Here is an 18,573-nt window from a genome sequence, read left to right on the forward strand (position 1 = left end):
AATCTCCTGGCCCCTTTGCAGGCGGGAGCCGGCCGGTGCTGAGAGGTTAATGGCTGCGCTGGAATCTTGTCAGTTGAGCCTGATGAATGTAGACTTTTGCTGCCGGCCTTTGAAGTCTGGTCTTTTATGGTCCCGGACAATGCAGAAGCCAAACAGAGACCCACCCCGACTGCTTCATGATTACAGTTTTTGGAACCTTCTTGAAACGTACATTATGCCCATTTGGGAAAGGCTTGTTTCAGGAAACGGCGTTGGTGTCCGTGGCATTCTGACACAATCTCACACTTTACTCTCCCTCCTCCCAGATCTGAAGGATTAGCACATCTAGTGTGACACTGAAAGGGTCCTTGGGGCCTATCACTTGTGCCCCAGAAGCCACCCTGGTTTGAGCCATGGGAGGCCTACAAAACCGTCTAAACCAGTGCATCTCAAACTCACGTTACCTGGAGCTCTTAAGATGCAGAACCTGAGTCCACAGGTCGGGGTGGGCCTGAGTCTCTGCATTGCTAACGAGCCCCCCCAGTGACGCCACTCTTGCTGGTAGGACCATACTTTGGGAATTGCTGCCCCAAACCTCAGTGCCCACGTCGCTAATTCCCCGATTTAACAGAGGAGCTGTCGAAATGCAGATTCCCGGGTGCCACCCCACACCCACTGAATCCCAGGCCAGGGTTTGGCCCAGGAATCTGCATTTTGGCGAGCCCACCAAACGATCGTGCTGCTCCGTGTATCTGGAGGACTGCTGCTTTACAGAGCATTCTCTGGGGTCTTTACTTTGCGTCTCCACCACCGCATCTGTTCCCCTCCTGTGCAGCGGGAGGGCACTGAGCTCTGAGGCTGACACTGAAGAACTAAGAACTAAGGCAGCTGGAAGTAAAATAAAACCAGGGTGACCTGGAATGGTCTCTTCCTCCACTTGAGAAGTTTATTTTCTGGAAGGCTGTGGGGGTTCGCCTACTAAGCCGCATTGGTGGCCACTGAGTGTCGTATTTGACAGCATTGCTGTCAAAGTTCGAGCAGGAATCCACCTGCCTTCACCCTTCTTAATTAAGGGTGTTCTAGAGAATGTCAGATCGGCAGCGTTATTAGCGACTCTGGGCCCGCTCCCCGCTCAGATGAATATCAGTGGAGGCCGACCGCGATTTCTGCTACTGTCATCAGAATGGGCAGGCCACTGCGCAGGGGAGGGCCCTCCCAGCCAGAACAACAGGCTTTGTTTCCAGAATTTAGCCCTTTCTCTTTCGAAGTCTCCCCTCCCACTCCCTGCCCAGACACGCACCAGTGCCCTTATTTACTTAAGGTGCGATTTTCCCACACGTCATTTGCATAGTCTCCCAGCCCATCTTGTTCTGCCTACCTTGAAAGAAAATCAAAACAGAACCTTCTAGCCGAGGAAGTTCAGGTTGCGTCCTGCTCCAGAAATAGTTGAGTGGCGAGTTACCTGAAAGTTGTCTTATGGATTGTGTATTACAGAGGCGGTGGTTTTTTGTTTTTGTTTTTGTTTTTTTTTAAATCCCCACATGAGAAAACTTCACTGGTTTTGCTGTTCCCAAGTAGACTTAGATTCCTTCTCCTGGGTGCACATGCTTGCTTTATTGCAAGCCTGCCAATAATATCAAACTTAATGATGAATCATCGTATGAGGAAAGTCACTTCAAATTCTCATGAGAACCTTAATCATATATTATTAAACTGGGATAACTTTGTGGATGCCTCTTTTAGGGTCAGTATTTTTATTTGTTTTCTTTTGAAGTCATCCATGGCCTCTTGTGGTTTCTTCTTTATGCTTGGGGATCCAGCTCTCATTAATTAAGAGGTGAGGTTGGGTCCTCAGCTGCCTTTTCTTGCTTTTATTAGGCAAATTGAAGAGGTGTAGCCATCCATAATTTGGAAGGGAGTTAGAGAACACAGTAAGAATACTGCTATTTCCAAATCAGTTCCCTTTTAATAGCTTTCAAGCTAAGATAATCAATCTTTTACTGAATGAAACCCCCCTCCCCCAAGTCCCGCTAACTTGAGTGTCCCCACTATTTAAAAAAAAAAAAAAATTCGGTAGAAATTTTTTTTTTTCTTACTGCTCTGAATGGTCACGGTCATTTAGGCTGCTGTTCTGTTTTACATAAAGCCGAACCCTCCGTCTGATTCAGTTTAAACCACACATTCTGGGGGTTCTTTGAATTGGGGTGTGGACGGCTTGTTTGTGGAAGTTAGGAAGTGGTTAGTCAGTGTTCTCAGGGGTTAAGTTGACTCTTGGCCGTGGGTGATTAGCTATTAGCTGGATCCCTATAATTTTCCCAGGATAAGAATTTGCTAGCCTGCCTCTGGCTCTCTGGAAACGGAAAGCCTTCCCTTCTTGAGGGTGCTTGTTTTCCAACGTTACAGCTGAGTGGCTCGGGCTGGGGGAGGGTGCTGGTTGTTCTCACTGTGGCTTTTCCCAGGTCCTGTTCTAGAAATGCTCTGCCCATCCCTGTTCCATGCTCACCCCCACCATCCCCGGGCTTTCTCCTGTTTGTCAAAGTTCGAGTTTTGAGAGGGCAGTTAGAGTTTCCCAGGGCTTGAAACTTGAGGGGAGGGTGGTGGAGGCTCTGCCCTCTCGCCCACCCCAGGTGAAGGTTTATGTTTGTGTTTTTGTTTGGGGATCAAAGGCACCATTTGGCCTCAAAAGAGTCCGATTAATGAGGCGCTTATAAAGGAAACTTGACTCTGTTCCCCAATACTAGATAAACCGAGTTGACCTCCCCCCGCAAAGTGAGAAATAACTATAAAATGAATTAGCGTAAGCAGCCCCGGTAGTGGGCCATAAATTATCTATGGGATTGGTTCCAAGTGCTGTGGCTTCCCTCACTCTCCTGCAGAAGTGGGTTCTGAGATCTTCGCCGCCTCTTTGCCAGAGGAGGGTGCCCCCTTCCTCCGCTTGTTTGATTCATCGGGAGGCGGCTTCCTGCCGCCCTGGGTGTCTTGTTCCATTTTTTGAGCACTGGGGTCGTGACTTGCTGTTTAGACAAAGAGCCAGGCCGCCTTTGCGAAGACTGTCACACGGCTATTGTCACCCGAGAGTCCTTCCGTGGCCTCCGTAGCCGGCTGGGCCCTGAACTGATTTATTCCACGCCCCCACCCTCGCCCAGCCCTGTGAGCCTGAGAAGAGAGTGGCTTTGTGAGGGCAGCCCCCGCCGGCCTCTCCCCAGACAGCCCTGCTTTTGTCGCGAGTCGCCTGGGAGGGGACCTCAGCCCAACCACCGAAAATGTTTGTTTAGACGGAGCCCCCGCACAAACCTTGCAAGTCTGACTGTCCTGTTACCGAAAATGAAACAAGACCAGAAAGGCCTGGACTTCTTAGCCTTGCATTTAAAGGGCACAGATCTCCCCGAATGTTGTAAGGACTAAAGCGGGGGTGTGCGGTCTGTCCCCAGGTGCCAGTACGGCTGGCAAGGCTTGTACTGTGACAAGTGCATCCCGCACCCTGGGTGTGTCCATGGCACCTGTAACGAGCCCTGGCAGTGCCTCTGTGAGACCAACTGGGGCGGCCAGCTCTGCGACAAAGGTACGCACCTCGGGGACTGGACCCTGGGGCAGAACAGGGGCTGCGGGAGACGCCGGAGACCTTCAGGGGTGGGGCGGCCGTAATCGGGTTTTCTCTTTTTATTTTTATTTGTAGGGGTTTTCATTCTGAATCTGTTAAGGTTTGCCTTTCACGCCGTGGTTTGGGATCTTTTTTTCTGGTTGGTGGGGGCGGGGTGGGGGCAGCGCTGGGAACATGGCAGCTCGGCAGCCTGTACCGTCCGCTCTGAGCCACTGCCGTCCGGGGGTCTCTGGCAGATCTCAACTACTGCGGGACCCGCCAGCCCTGTCTCAACGGGGGAACCTGCAGCAACACGGGTCCCGACAAGTATCAGTGTTCGTGCCCTGAGGGCTATTCAGGATCCAACTGTGAAATCGGTGAGTGGTCCAGGCGGACTGAGAGCCCTTCGTTTAATTTTTGGGTATGCTCAGCTTAAAAAATAACAACACACTTGAGGATTCGTAAAAAGATGAAAATAGCCTCCAGAGTGAAGACTTGCCATCCCAGCAGTTCTGTGGGTCTTCGAGGCTTCCTTCAAGCAGCGCGAGGGTCTCCGGCGATGCTGCCTAGTGTGGGGGGTGGGGTGTTTGCCACGCGGTGGCCCGGGCTCGGAGATGCCCTGGAATGTGGCTGGAGACACTCGGGGTGAAAGAGGCCTTCCTGTCTTCCCTAGACGCAGCAGGGTTATAGCACGTGCTTGCTTTCATTTTTTCGAAGTGAGCTTGAGCTGGTGGTGGCCCAGGCATTGGGACTTGGCTGCGGGGAGAGGACATAGGTAGCCACAAGCGGGAGTCCCTTGCTGACTGCCCTCCTGGTTTTCACAGCGGAGCACGCCTGCCTGTCTGACCCCTGCCACAACAGAGGCAGCTGCAGGGAGACCTCGCTGGGGTTTGAGTGTGAGTGTTCTCCTGGCTGGACGGGCCCCACGTGTTCCACAAGTAAGTCTGGGCTTTGGCCTGGGTCTTTTCCAGGGGATCGCTGTATCGAGTGTTGGGGTGGGGGTGGGGACCTGGGCTGGGTTCAGTGTCAGGTCTCCGTGATGGGTCTGTCTTGGTGGGAGGGGTGTCCGGTGGGTCTGGCTTGGGCTTCCAGCCTTTACGCTGGAAGTCTCCGGGCGCTCTCCCCCTACCGCGCTAAGTTAGTACATGTGGCAGCTACTGGGAGAAACTTCTCCACGGGACACCTCCGTCCCTCTTGTGTGCTTCTCGTGTGCTCCCTGGAGCTCTGCCTCCATGGAATCGAGTCCTAGTTCTTCTCCTTGCCGCCATGGAGACTCGGCTGCCCGCAGGGGAGGCGGTCACTCCTGAATTTGGTCAGGGGTGTAGGTGGCCCCAAAAGAGGGACCTAGGCTAGGGAGTTGTCATGGCTGCGAGGTCTGGCTGCACGTCAGAACCACTGGGGTGCTGGACAGTGCAGATGTGGGGTCCGCACAGTCTCCCTTCAGGATTGGGGAGTCCACATTCTGTAACAAGCACCTGGGCTTCTGAGGTGCAGCCGGGCCTGAGGAGCACTGTTGGCAGGACCCTGAGAGCAGCATGCCTGGTGAAGAATGTGGGTTCCGGGGTCGGGGCACCGGGGCTGGTACTGTCGCCCTGCCTGCCTCTTGGGGAACTGGTCTTTACCTCCCCGGGCCCTGTTTAGACTGGGCAGGAGCAATTGCCATCCCCTACGATTGTGAAGAACCCACAAGCAAGTTCACAGAGAGAGCCTGATCCTTTGTAAGTGGGCAGCAGATGAATGAAGAGGCCACTATAGTCCCGTGCAGAAGTACGGGGGTGGGGACCCCAGCTATGTAATTTGGGGAAAACTCTGTGAGCAAATGAGATGAAGTTTCCTACCAGTAAAGAAGACTTATTTTTCCTTACCTCTTCTTGGCTACCCCTGAGCCATGCGGAAACTTTTCTTCCAAAAATACAGAGTAGGCAGAGCAAGATGTCCCATGTTCCCGGTGGGTCGATGCTCTGGGGATCCAGCTGGCTTTCCCTGCTGCTTAGGTCGGGGATTAAATGAACTGGGGCAGTGGAGGATTTAAAGCTAAAATCAGGCCTTATCGTCATAGCAGTCACTTACAGCAGGTGTCTGGCCCTTAAGTGAGGGCCCCTCATGTGAGGGTTGGCATCAAATTATCTAATTGTCAAACAGACGGAGATTAAATTGCCAACCCTTTTCCCTTTTGTCCAACAGACATTGATGACTGTTCTCCAAATAACTGTTCCCACGGGGGCACCTGCCAGGACTTGGTTAATGGATTCAAGTGCGTGTGCCCACCCCAGTGGACTGGCAAAACGTGCCAGTTAGGTAAGGAAATTCCTGCACCAAGGTTGGCTTTGAGGACCCAAGCTGTTAGGGAAGATGAGCATGTGGCTAGTGGTGTGAGTTTGCACACCATCATACTAAAAAGTAATTTATTGTCAAGAGTCCAGCGGGCCTGGGAGAGAGAACTCGAATACAAATGGCCTAGCTCTTTTAGGCCCTGTGGGAAAGTCGTGGTATTCCTTGAACCATGTCTATCGTCTGTCCGAGGAGTGTTCAGCTGGGTTCCAAACGGGGATGGTCTCATGAGGAATGAGCTGTCTGCATTCTTCCTGCCACATTTAAATCCCAGCAACTAGGCTGCGGCGAGTTTCGCACAGCAATGCCTGGTGGCTTTCTGCTCTCCTGTTGGGGGCCAGTTGTTAACCAGCAGCCGGAAAGTTATCAATTAGCATTCCTTATTGGGTAGTGGCTAGGGAGAGGTATCAGCTGTTCAAAGTAGTGGGAACCTAGTATCTGTGATTTAGCTAGGTTATTAAAATGTCTCCCGGTTCAGAGAAACTATCGATAGGGTGTTTTGTGTGTGGGGGGGGGGGGGTGGGAAGTGGGGGTAAATTTCCATTTCTCACTGCCCCTCCACATTTTCTTTCAGATGCAAATGAATGCGAGGCCAAACCTTGTGTAAATGCCAAATCCTGTAAGAATCTGATTGCGAGCTACTACTGTGATTGCCTCCCGGGCTGGACGGGTCAGAATTGTGACATAAGTGAGTACCTTTGTTTCGATTTTGATTTTTGTGGAACTTAGGTATTGAAGGCTTTCTCAGCCCGTATGTCAGCTCCAGCTCGAAGACTTGAGTGGTAAAAGGAAAACCTCGGAGAGGCAGTGTTTTTGGAGAGGGAGTGATCAGGGCAGAAATGAAAACATGGCACTTTATCAGGCTCATTAGCCGGTAAAACAGCCATATGCTGATAAGGTGGCTAAAACAATGATGTGAAGTTTCACTTGCTCAGTCTGGTGTGATGAGGGAGGGGTCCCACCCAGTGTAATAACCTTATGTCAGGGGAAGCACACAGGAAATCTGATTTGAGGTTTTTATCTGTCCTGATCGGAGAACGCTTTTCAATTAAGCCCAATTTCAATGTAAATTGCCCCTTTAATATGATGACTTGTTTATTTTTCAGATATTAATGACTGCCTTGGCCAGTGTCAGAATGATGCCTCCTGTCGGGTATGTAAATCTTGGCTTAAAATGAAAACCTTACTGACACGAATCTGTGTATGTGACCCTGGGAGGGCTGTGTCCCTCTGAGATTAAAAAATGCAGGTGAAAAGTGATTCTCTGGAAGTTTCACTTGGGCTCCTGTTAACCGCCGCCCCCCCGCCCCTCCCCCCCCCCAGCCCCCTGGGAGCCATCCCAAAGGCATGCACTTGGAAATTCCTCTCACACATTTCGAGAGGCTGGGCACTGAGCGATTTCAGTGGATCAGTGGAACCCTGGCAGTCATGCTGGACTGTCACAGCCCTGTGTTCGTGGAGTACAGAGACAAAAGCATGTGTTTCTCCCCCTTCCTTCTCCTCTTGCAGGATTTGGTTAACGGTTATCGCTGTATCTGTCCACCTGGCTATGCAGGCGATCACTGTGAGAGGGACATCGATGAATGCGCCAGCAACCCCTGTTTGAATGGGGGTCACTGTCAGAATGAAATCAACAGATTCCAGTGTCTGTGTCCCACTGGTTTCTCTGGAAACCTCTGTCAGGTGAGCGGTGCTAGAACCTCCAAAGGCCAAGTTTCTACAGCAGAGCTCCCTTTTCCCCCTCCTCTTGCCCCCCACCTTCCCCTCCCTCCCCCCCACCCCCATCCCCTCCTGACTCTGTGGAGTCGCCATGAAGTCTGTTACCATCCAGGGACCAGGGACTGCTGCTAGGTGAATGCAGGTGGAAGGACAGCGAGGAGTGGTTTTCCTCATAGTGTCAGCAGCCTGTCGATTTGACTCTGTGCCCCCGACTCCGAGCTCTCCCACTCTGCCCCGTTTTGCCCGTGTGTCCCTGGACGGTCTCTAGGACGTAACTGTGTATTATGTAGGGTGTTCTCCTAATGGCAGGAGGTGAAGGGGTCCAATTCCAGTGCCTCCTGCCCCAGAGCAGTTCGAGTCACACCTCGTTTCCTTTCCCCCTTCCCTGCTCCTTGCAGCTGGACATAGATTATTGCGAGCCCAATCCCTGCCAGAATGGCGCCCAGTGCTACAACCGTGCCAGTGACTATTTCTGCAAGTGTCCCGAGGACTACGAGGGCAAGAACTGCTCCCACCTTAAAGACCACTGCCGCACGACCCCCTGTGAAGGTACCTGCCCCACCTGCCCTCCAGGCTGGCCTCCAAGGCGCCCTCCTCTTGCCCCAGGTGCCACGGCCCCCTCGATGTTCTCAGAAGCCATGTAGGTGAGACCGAAGGCCCCTAACCTGACCGCTTAGGGAAGCCAGAGCATGTGGAAGCCATCTCTTCTGGCCCGCTGGTGGGAGAACCACGTCCACACGTAGCCCGGGGGAGAGCACGCCTCATCTGGGGTGGGCTGATGTGCAGCACTGAAACATTCCTCAAAGCAGCGCTGCCAGAACCTTCTGCGGCCGTGGAAATGTCTGCTCTCTGCACTGTCTCATGGCTGCTGTTAGGGGACGTGGCTTTACAGATCTGTGTCCTTCCCGCTTGCTCAAGTCTGATTACGCAGGAAGTATAGCTGGTCCTGCTTCCTTTAGTAAGCTTCTGCCAGACTGAGAGGTCACAGGGAGGAGGAGAGGGGCCCACAGACACGTAGGCTTCTTAGCCACCTAGGGGGAAAATGCCTGGAAAAAAAGAAAACTTCTGTCTGCCTGGAGTCTCAGCTTGGCCTGTCACAGTGTGATGTGGCCCACTGTCTGAGTCTTGGCCCCCGAGGTGCCTCTTGATTTCTTACCTTTCTTAGCCAAAGGGTGCCTGTCTCCAGGAAAGCAAGCTTGGCGTAGGTCCTTGGCTTAGGAATGCCGTGTCTTAGGGGTCCTTGGCCGTGATCTGATCCCGCGTCTGTCTTCTAGTGATTGACAGCTGCACAGTGGCCATGGCTTCCAACGACACGCCCGAGGGGGTGCGGTATATTTCCTCGAACGTCTGTGGTCCCCACGGGAAGTGCAAGAGTCAGTCGGGAGGCAAATTCACCTGTGACTGTAACAAAGGCTTCACTGGAACGTACTGCCATGAAAGTAAGACCCCTCTTCGGGGAATGGGGCTGGGTGCGCCCTCCCCCTCGGCCTCTGCCCAGCTCGGGGAGCATCTGAGCTTGAGTTGTTTCAGTCAGAGACCAGTGAAGGCTTACCATTGCATCTAGGACCTGAGACCGAGTTGTGTTTAAGTTATGAGATCACAGACACCTTGACCCTTCGGCACGCTTATGTTCTGGAATCTTACTAGTTTGGGTGGTCCCACTTTTCTGTAGGAGTTTCTTCCCCATTCCCACCAAGTAGCTTAGCCTATGAGGCATTAAATAAAACAGACTGGAGGCTTCTGCCTGATAAGCTGCCTGTTGAATTCGAGAAAGGGTCCTGATGGAGTTGAGAGTGTTGAGGTGCCCCCTGGCCCCTCATTTCTCAGGAGGTGGCCTTGGGACCAGTGCCTGGCTATGGCATTGGGTGTCCTTTATCCACCAGCTTTTGTGTCTTCATTTCACAGATATTAACGACTGTGAGAGCAACCCCTGTAAAAATGGCGGCACCTGCATCGATGGGGTCAACTCCTACAAGTGCATCTGTAGTGATGGCTGGGAGGGGGCCTACTGCGAAACCAGTGAGTGTGTGCTCTTTCTGGGCCAGACAGCTCTGGGACGCCGGCGGGGGGGAGAATCCTCATGGGAGGCTTGTCTTTTTTTTTATGGGAATGAGACCGTGAGACCCCAACTGTTCTTGGCCTGGGATAGCAGTGCCTGCGTCCTGTTAGTACGTGTGAATGCCGAGGAAGCCAGGGGGGAGGAGCTTCTGCCGAGGAGCTGTGGTGGCAGACTGTAATTAGGATAAATAGCCCCGCTTGCAGAGAAAGTAATCCTCTTTCTGTTGCGATCGTAATTTGTGCCTGTCCTGACGTTAACTTCCATGGGAGCGACAGAGGCCTGTCCCTGTCCTGCCACCTTGGGGTGTCACGAATAACCCGGTTGAGGGTTCCTTTACTCCTGGAGAAGACTGAAGGCGTCGAAGTCCCGGGATTGCTCAGCTGGTCTTGGACCGTGGGGTGGAGGTGGCCTTAGGAAGGGTGCGGCTCTTACATGCCGTGAACAGTTCTGGAAGCTTCTTGAGCTGGGCGTCTCCTCTTTGATCCTAGATATTAATGACTGCAGCCAGAATCCTTGCCACAACGGGGGCTCGTGTCGTGACCTTGTCAATGACTTTTACTGTGACTGTAAAAACGGGTGGAAAGGAAAGACCTGCCATTCGCGTAAGTGGTAGCTGGCTGGGAGGACCCCCCTCCATGGTCCCCCTCCCCACGGTCTCCCCCCCCCACCCTCTGTCTCCTGTGAGGGGGCTGGCCAGGGGCTCACACGAGGTCCCCCTCCTCCAGGTGACAGCCAGTGTGACGAAGCCACCTGCAACAACGGTGGCACCTGCTCTGACGAAGGGGACGCTTTCAAGTGCATGTGTCCTGGAGGCTGGGAAGGGACGACCTGCAACATAGGTAGCTTTCTGCCCCACGCGGGGTTGGCTGTGGGTGTGGCCATCTCAACACCTAGGACTGTTGTCGTGGTGGGTCCGGTTCTTGGCTCCCCGAACTGTCCTTGGATCCTCAGGGAGGTGGTCTTGTCTGTTGTCTTGTAGCCCGAAACAGTAGCTGCCTGCCCAACCCTTGCCATAACGGGGCCACCTGTGTGGTCAACGGGGACTCCTTCACGTGTGTCTGCAAAGAAGGCTGGGAAGGGCCCATCTGTACTCAGAGTGAGTGTCCCCCTGCCCCACGCGCCTTGAACTCTGCGAGGGCTGCAGGAGCACAGCCTGACAGCCTCAGGGACTGGCGATGGAAACCAGAAGCAGAGCTGTTTGATGTCTGCTTCTGCATCACCTGGGTCTGTTCTAACGCACTTGATGGACTGCAGCCCTGACCTGGGCATGAGAAAGTCGCCGAGGAGATAAGTGGAGACAGATGGTGTCTCGGTTCCCAGCGTGGGTCTGACCAGCAGCCTGTCTCCTTCCATTCTCACAGCCCCCTGCCCGCCCTGAGCGGGGCCTCTTCCTGTGTAGTGTCCCACGGCACAGGGAACAAACGGGTGGTGCGGGCCTGGTTCCAATTGAACGGAGGTCTTCAGCGCCTTTTGCTGGTGTAAACTACAGCTCTATCGTATGGGTATTAGGGAAATAAGGGGGATTTCTACTTAGGGTTAAAACTGCTTTGCTTGGTGAAGGCCTCGGTATATTAAGTTGTCTTTTTACTTTTCAGATACTAATGACTGCAGTCCTCATCCCTGGTAAGCATGACTACCTTCGAAGCCAGCCCTTGTTGGCTGCAGCATGCACGGGCATCCCCCAGGGATCTTGTCTAGAATGCAGGTTCTGCTGCAGGAGGTCTGGGTGGGGCTGCAGACCCTGCCTAACAAGCGCCCAGGTGATGCTGGTCCTGCTGGTCCATGGACCACACTTTAATTAGCCGGCTGTGTCTCCATTGCAAGTCGTGATTCTCCACCTGGGCTGTGCACGAGGCTCACCAGGGGAGCTTTTAGAAGTCCCAATGCCTGGACTGCAACGGAGACCTGTGATTGAGACTCCCTGGGGGTGGGACCCGGGCGCCACTATTTTTAAAGCTCCCCAGGCAATGGGGATTGCGGCCAGGGTGAGAGCCGTCGAATGTAACTGGCATGGCTCCCTGTGGTGAACTGGCTGGTGGAGTTGTGGAGTCATGGACCCGTGGATTGGGAGGTCGGTAACTGAGGCAGTCTCCGCTTTCTTCTTAGTTACAACAGTGGCACGTGCGTGGATGGGGACAACTGGTACCGGTGTGAGTGTGCCCCCGGCTTTGCTGGACCTGATTGCAGAATAAGTAAGGATCGGCCCGATTTAGTTTCGCCAGTGGTGTTCTTTCCCCTAACTCCGACACTTTTTCATCTTGAAAATGGTTAAGGTCACTGATCCCTTTAGCCCTGAGAGGCACATAACCTCCCACGCCCACTGGGCTGAAAACAGTCCTGGCTGGAACCTCCCAGGTACCTGCTGGTCCTTCCCCTGGTGGCACAGCCAGCCCTCTTCTAGCGGAGGGAGTACCAGCCACAGAACTGGATGATTAATCTAATTCTGAGGCCCTAAGGAAACCATGCTTTTCCCCATGACTGCCCTGGAATTATGGGCAAGTGGACATTAGCCACAGAAAACCGAGCTAACGGCAGTGGATGGGACTAGGGTTGTGGTTTCCAAAGGTTTGATCAGGCCTTGGTGAAATGATTAAAACAGGAGACATGCAATATCGTTTTTCAGGGTGCTTAAAGTTTCTTTATTTTGAGCCTTTTCCTACTTTTTTATATGCCCTTTAGTTTGGGGGGGGGAAGTGATACCTGTATTTGTTGTTGTTCTCATCCCCAAATTATTTGAAATTTTACTAGTGCTTGAGATCCCTAAGTCTGGGACTGACTGGTCTTCAGCACTAAGTTGGGGTAGATTTGGTCTATTCCATGTTTCTAAATTGTGTTGGCAAGCTGTTGCCTTGGCCCACTGCCTCTTTTTGTAAATAAAGTTTTATTGGCACACAGCTACTCCTTTATGTACTGTCTAAAGCTGCTTTCATGCTACAACAGAGTTCCATAGTCATGACAAAGCCCACATGGCCCGCAAAGGTTAAAATATTTGACCCTTTCCAAGAACTTTGCCAGCCCTTGTTCTGAGTTGTACTATCTGATAAAAAGCCTATTTAATCAAATATTGCTGCCTCCTGAACTGACTCTCAGCTGCTCAAAAGTCAGGCTAATGATTGGTGAGGGGCAGTGACTAGGGGTTTTTGGGGTACTGATCGGTACCTTTATTTGGGTGCTGGTTACATAATTCATCAAGCTTATGCTTACGGTTTGTATGCTTTTCTGGCTTATATGAGGTGAGTAAAAACTTAGAAAAAACATCATTGCTTCCCACTGGAGCCTAAACTTGATCTCCATTTTCCCTAGACATCAATGAATGCCAGTCCTCCCCGTGTGCCTTTGGGGCAACCTGTGTGGATGAGATTAATGGCTACCGGTGCATCTGTCCCCCAGGGCACAGCGGTGCCAAGTGCCAGGAAGGTATGTGGGTCAGGCTGCAGCTGCTAATGGGTCTTGTGGGGTGAGCAGGCACTACAGTCACTACAGTTACCCTTTGATCCCGAGTGGGCACTGTGCTAAGGGAGAGAACATGGAGGGGATATGCAGAGGGGGCCACAGGGACTGGGGAAACTGAAGGGGTCCCCTACAAAGAGGGAAGCTGTTTTCAGTCCAACTCTTGGGCAGCGTTGCTGTGTGACAAACCATCCCAAAACGTGGCTTAGAGCAGGCATTGAATTGTCCTGCTCGTGGGCATGCAGGGCAGGCAGAGTGAGAATGTGCTGCAGGCTGGGCTCTGGTCTGTTCTGTGTGCTTCCTCACCCTCCTTGGACCAGCAGCCGTATCTGGCAAATGGCGGGCTTGCAAGAGGCCAAGCCCAACTGTGAGAGACTCTGCTCACATCACTTCCCCAAAGGCTGCACTGGCCCAGCCAGGTGGTCATGTGACCACATGCAAAGGCAGCAGGTGAGGGAAGGAGACCTGTTGTCCCATGGCACAAGGCAGAGGTATAATCCTTCCCTAACAGAGAGGGAGTGAAGAAGAGAGAGTGGTCTATAGAAAAGGAAACCCCTTCTACTCAGGCATCCTACCTTTCAGTTTCAGGGAGACCTTGTATCACTATGGGGAGTGTGATACCGGACGGGGCCAAGTGGGACGATGACTGCAATACCTGCCGGTGCTTGAACGGAAGGATCGCCTGCTCCAAGGTAGAGCATGAGGGCCTCCGCGGCTCACCTGCGTTCTGGAGTTGTTGCCGGGTGCTTCTCCTGAGCTGCGTGCTCCATCTCCCTCTCCTCTCCCTCTCCAGGTATGGTGTGGCCCTCGACCTTGCCTGCTCCACAAAGGGCACAGTGAGTGCCCCAGCGGGCAGAGTTGCATCCCAATCCTGGATGACCAGTGCTTCGTCCGCCCCTGCACGGGTGTGGGCGAGTGTCGGTCTTCCGGTCTCCAGCCCGTGAAGACCAAGTGTACCTCTGACCCCTACTACCAGGAGAATTGTGCCAACATCACATTCACCTTCAACAAGGAGATGATGTCACCGGTATGGAACAACATCTTTTTTAGTTTGGAATGAATGGCGGTGTGTGTCTGCTTGTTCCAAAGCAGGAGCATCCCAGCTAGGATCTTGTTCTCCTTAGCTTAAGTTCCTAACTTCCAAGGAAACATCAGCCTTTTCTTTTTTCTTTTTTTTTTTCCCCTTCTTCCAGTATCTTACATGTATGGTTTTTAAATGTGATTCTAGGGTCTCACCACGGAGCATATTTGCAGTGAATTGAGGAATTTGAATATTTTAAAGAATGTTTCTGCCGAATATTCAATCTACATAGCTTGTGAGCCTTCCCCTTCTGCGAACAATGAAATACACGTGGCCATTGTAAGTATGAGGCCCAGTCACACTCCATTACGTGATTGCAGGGTGGTTCACAAACCTCAGTTAGCCACTCTCCAAATAGAGTGAGGACGCTGAACCCGAGCTTGCCACATGCGTTCAGTAACTCAGTAACGGCTACTGTGGAGTGTTGCCCGGCCCCTGCATCTGACCGTTCTCCTTTTTCCAGTCTGCCGAAGACATACGGGATGATGGAAACCCTATCAAGGAGATCACCGACAAAATCATAGATCTTGTTAGTAAACGTGATGGGAATAGCTCGCTTATCGCTGCCGTGGCCGAAGTGCGAGTGCAGAGGCGGCCTATGAAGAACAGAACGGGTAGGTGGGCAGGTGGGGACAGTCCCCTTGAGGGAGGACTATCCGATCTCGGCTCACCATCCAGCAGGTGGGGCATTAGCTGACAGTTTCCCCTCTTGAGGACCACCCCCGCCCTCCCCCTCTCCAGCTGCCCCACTATTTAACTGGTGAAAAAAAACGGGCCAGCTGCCATGTGCAAGGTCCTATGATGATGGGTAGAGGTACCTTTTTTCCCTCTTGCCAAGCTGTGCTCTCGGAAACTGGCACCCCTGTAGAACATGCACTGTCTCTAGATCCACTGCAAAGCCCTAGGGCAGAGCATTGCTGCGCCTTGAGCTCGTGGCTGGGCAAATCCTGCTGTGTGGCATTCCGGTGTCGTGGGACAGCCCGGCCTAAGCACTGGGAGACACAGGCTGGATAGGCAGCCCGATGGCCCTGCGGGACATCCACACTCCCCTTTTGACCACCGTTGTTCTAGCTAGGCAAGAATATGGGACATTTGAGCTGTGCATGCTCAGATTGGGTTGCCGGTAATGCTGAAAACCAGATCCTCGAATGAGCTGCTGCCCGAGGAGCCGGGAGCCTCGAGGAGCGGCTGCTGTGCCTGGTCTCTGGGGACAGAGGTGTCAGGGTCCCCAAGGGCCCTGGTTCTGTACTTATCAAGCTGTGAAGTGACAATATGGGGTTGTGAAAAGAGACTTGTCCCCATGGCACCCCTTTTAGGAATTATGGGCAGGAGCACACCACTGCTGGTATTCTTTTGTTCGTGTGATGGCTTTTTTTTTTTTTTTTTTGAGAGTTAATTGGTTTCGTGCCCGCCTTACAGATTTCCTGGTTCCTCTGCTGAGCTCCGTCTTAACTGTGGCTTGGATCTGTTGCCTGGTGACGGCCTTCTACTGGTGCGTGCGGAAGCGGCGGAAGCCCAGCAGCCACGCTCACTCGGCCTCCGAGGACAACACCACCAACAACGTGCGGGAGCAGCTGAACCAGATCAAAAACCCCATCGAGAAGCACGGGGCCAACACGGTCCCCATCAAGGATTACGAGAACAAAAACTCCAAAATGTCAAAAATCAGGACACACAACTCTGAGGTGGAGGAGGACGACATGGACAAGCACCAGCAGAAAGCCCGGTTTGCCAAACAGCCGGCGTACACGCTGGTAGACCGAGAGGAGAAGCCCCCCAACGGCACGCCAGCCAAACACCCAAACTGGACAAACAAACAGGACAACAGAGACCTGGAAAGTGCCCAGAGCTTAAACCGGATGGAGTACATCGTATAGCAGACAGTGGGTGCTGCTGCCGCTAGGTAGAGTCTGAGGGTGCTGGGGGCTTGTAGTTCTTCAGCTGTTGTGTCCTAGTCCAGGCTGAGGCTGTCGTTGACTTAGAACCCTGTGTTAATTTAAGTTCTGACAAGCTGGCTTACACTGGCAATGGTAGTTTCTGTGGTTGGCTGGGAAATCAAATGCTGCATCTCACAGCTATGCAAAAAACCAGTCCAAAGTGCCCCGGCACACGCCCCCCCACAGCCGCCAGCTCTGGGACCAGGCTCCCCGGAGGTCGCCCGGCCCCTGGGCCTTGAGCTCCCAACTTCTGCCAGATGTCCCGATGGTGATGCAGTCTTAGGATCATAGTTTTTATTTATATTTATTGACTCTTGAGTTGTTTGTGTATATTGGTTTTATGATGACGTACAAGTAGTTCTGTATTTGAAAGTGCCTTTGCAGCTCAGAACCACAGCAACTATCACAAATGAGTTTATTATTTATTTTTTTTATTGTATTTTGTTGTTGTTGGGGGAGGGGGGACTTTGATGTCAGCAGTTGCTGGTAAAATGAAGAATTTAAAGAGGAAAAATGTCAAAAGTAGAATTTTGTATAGTTATGTAAATAATTCTTTTTTATTAATCACTGTGTATATTTGATTTATTAACTTAATAATCAAGAGCCTTAAAACATCATTCCTTTTTATTTATATGTACGTGTTTAGAGTTGAAGGTTTTTGATAGCATTGTAAGTGTATGGCTTTTTTTTTTTTTTTTTTTTGAACTTATTTTCTTACTACGTGTTGCCTATAAGCCAAAATTAAGGTGTTTGAAATAGTTTAAAACAATAGGATGGGCTTCAGTGCCTGGAATACTGGTGGAATTTTTTTTTTTTTGTACGACGTCAGATGTTTAAAACACCTTCTATAGCATCACTTTAAAACACGTTTTAAGGACTGACTGAGGCAGTTTGAAAATTAGTCTAGAACAGCAGGTTCTTTTTTTTTTTTTTTTTTGTCTGCTTTAGACTTGAAAAGAGACAGGCAGGTGATCGGCTACACAGCAGTTTAAGGGAACAAGTTTGAGCTTCGACTTTACGTAGCCAAAATGTGAGTGGTTGAATATCATTAAAAATATTGAATTGGTGTGCTTCCAACTTCACACAATTAATCTTATTTTGTAAATTCTGATTTCTTTTCACCATTCGTATGTAATACTGAACCACTTGTAGATTTGATTTTTTTGTTGTTGTCTACTGCATTTAGGGAGTATTCTTATAAGCTAGTTGAATACTTGAACCTTAAAATGTCCAGTAAGATCACTGTTTAGATTTGCCATAGAGTACACTGCCTGCCTTAAATGAGGAAATCAAAATGCTATTACAAAGTTGAAGATCAAAAAGGCTTATAAAACAGTTAATTTCGTTGGTTCACCATTGAGACCGTGAAGATACTTTGTATTGTCCTATTAGTGTTATGAACATAAAAATGCATCTTTGATGTGTTGTTCCTGGCAATAAATTTTGAAAAGTACTATTTATTAAATTTTTTGTATGAAAGACGGAACAGTGTGGCCTCTTCTGAGCTTATGTAGTTTTGCTTGGCTCTGTCTTGCTCTTTGCCACCCCGCCGAGTCTGTTTTGGTAAGTGGGGTGTGCTAAATAGGCCTCGCCTGACAGGGGCACGGAGGAAAACCTGAAAGCCTTTTCAGCCACGAAATTCAGCTGAAGTACTCAAAAAACCATGGGCTGCTGTGAAGCCAGAGCTGTGAGAAAGCCCCATCTCGGGGGCATTGATTCCCTTGTTATTCAACAGCAAGTGTGAATACTGCTTGAATAAACACCACTGGATTAATGGCCTGTAGTGTGGAGGTGAATTGTTTGTGAGCACTCACGGGAAATGCCCACCACACTAAAAGGGTTTTTAAAGAGCTTGGAATTAGTGTTGGGGGAGGAAGAGGGAGATTCAGTCCTTTCGATCTTCCCCCCCCCCCCCGCCCCCTCCCCTGGCTACTTGGATTAATATTAATGTTCTGCCATCATTCTGGACCACACCCTTGTGGCTTCTGTGCACGCTTCCACCTCCAGAGTGGTTTCCTTGCTGCACAGGAGGTGGTAGTTAGAAGCTTCTGGGGTTAGAGCCATCTACTCATCACCTTGTGCCCAGGGAGTCCGTGTTTGGGTGGCCTCACCATTGCAGCTGTGGGGTGCCAGGTAGCCGGCCTCTGAGGAGGTTCCAGAGGCCACACATCAGCACCTGTTTAGGACAGGAGAACTGTGGTTCTCCCTCTGGCTGCTGGTGCCAGAGGCCAAAACGGTCCTGCCCCCACATCACAGGTGGGGTTGGGGAAGCTTTGCCTCTTGCACCTCTGTAGCCAGGGATGAGCCACAGGGACGGGCACATGGATGGCTTCCAGCAGCTGTGTGAAGCTGCCAGGAGTTCCCTGTTGATGAGCAAGCCAAAGCTTACCTTCCTTGGAACTGTCCCCTAGCACTGCACAGTCAGGCCATCTGCCCA

At 51.6% G+C, this 18,573-nt stretch overlaps 1 protein-coding gene across 1 annotated transcript in view; it reads left to right on the forward strand.

Moving 5' to 3' along the window:
* JAG1 (jagged canonical Notch ligand 1) overlaps window positions 1–17,617 on the forward strand; it is a 35,452-nt gene extending 17,835 nt beyond the window's left edge. Inside the window, exons 6-26 of the mRNA XM_036119256.2 lie at window positions 3,411–3,541; window positions 3,817–3,936; window positions 4,384–4,497; window positions 5,744–5,857; window positions 6,465–6,578; window positions 6,997–7,043; window positions 7,400–7,573; window positions 8,008–8,158; window positions 8,884–9,048; window positions 9,515–9,628; window positions 10,157–10,270; window positions 10,394–10,507; window positions 10,648–10,764; window positions 11,264–11,291; window positions 11,775–11,860; window positions 12,972–13,085; window positions 13,701–13,810; window positions 13,912–14,145; window positions 14,347–14,478; window positions 14,663–14,813; window positions 15,619–17,617. Coding sequence (XP_035975149.1) covers window positions 3,411–3,541; window positions 3,817–3,936; window positions 4,384–4,497; window positions 5,744–5,857; window positions 6,465–6,578; window positions 6,997–7,043; window positions 7,400–7,573; window positions 8,008–8,158; window positions 8,884–9,048; window positions 9,515–9,628; window positions 10,157–10,270; window positions 10,394–10,507; window positions 10,648–10,764; window positions 11,264–11,291; window positions 11,775–11,860; window positions 12,972–13,085; window positions 13,701–13,810; window positions 13,912–14,145; window positions 14,347–14,478; window positions 14,663–14,813; window positions 15,619–16,076 — 2,902 coding nt within the window. The 3' untranslated portion in view covers window positions 16,077–17,617. The remainder of the gene's footprint in view (window positions 1–3,410; window positions 3,542–3,816; window positions 3,937–4,383; window positions 4,498–5,743; window positions 5,858–6,464; window positions 6,579–6,996; window positions 7,044–7,399; window positions 7,574–8,007; window positions 8,159–8,883; window positions 9,049–9,514; window positions 9,629–10,156; window positions 10,271–10,393; window positions 10,508–10,647; window positions 10,765–11,263; window positions 11,292–11,774; window positions 11,861–12,971; window positions 13,086–13,700; window positions 13,811–13,911; window positions 14,146–14,346; window positions 14,479–14,662; window positions 14,814–15,618) is intronic.
* The last annotated feature ends 956 nt before the right edge of the window (window positions 17,618–18,573 follow it).

This window comes from Halichoerus grypus, chromosome 10 (genome assembly GCF_964656455.1).
Source record: "Halichoerus grypus chromosome 10, mHalGry1.hap1.1, whole genome shotgun sequence".
NCBI lineage: Eukaryota > Metazoa > Chordata > Mammalia > Carnivora > Phocidae > Halichoerus > Halichoerus grypus.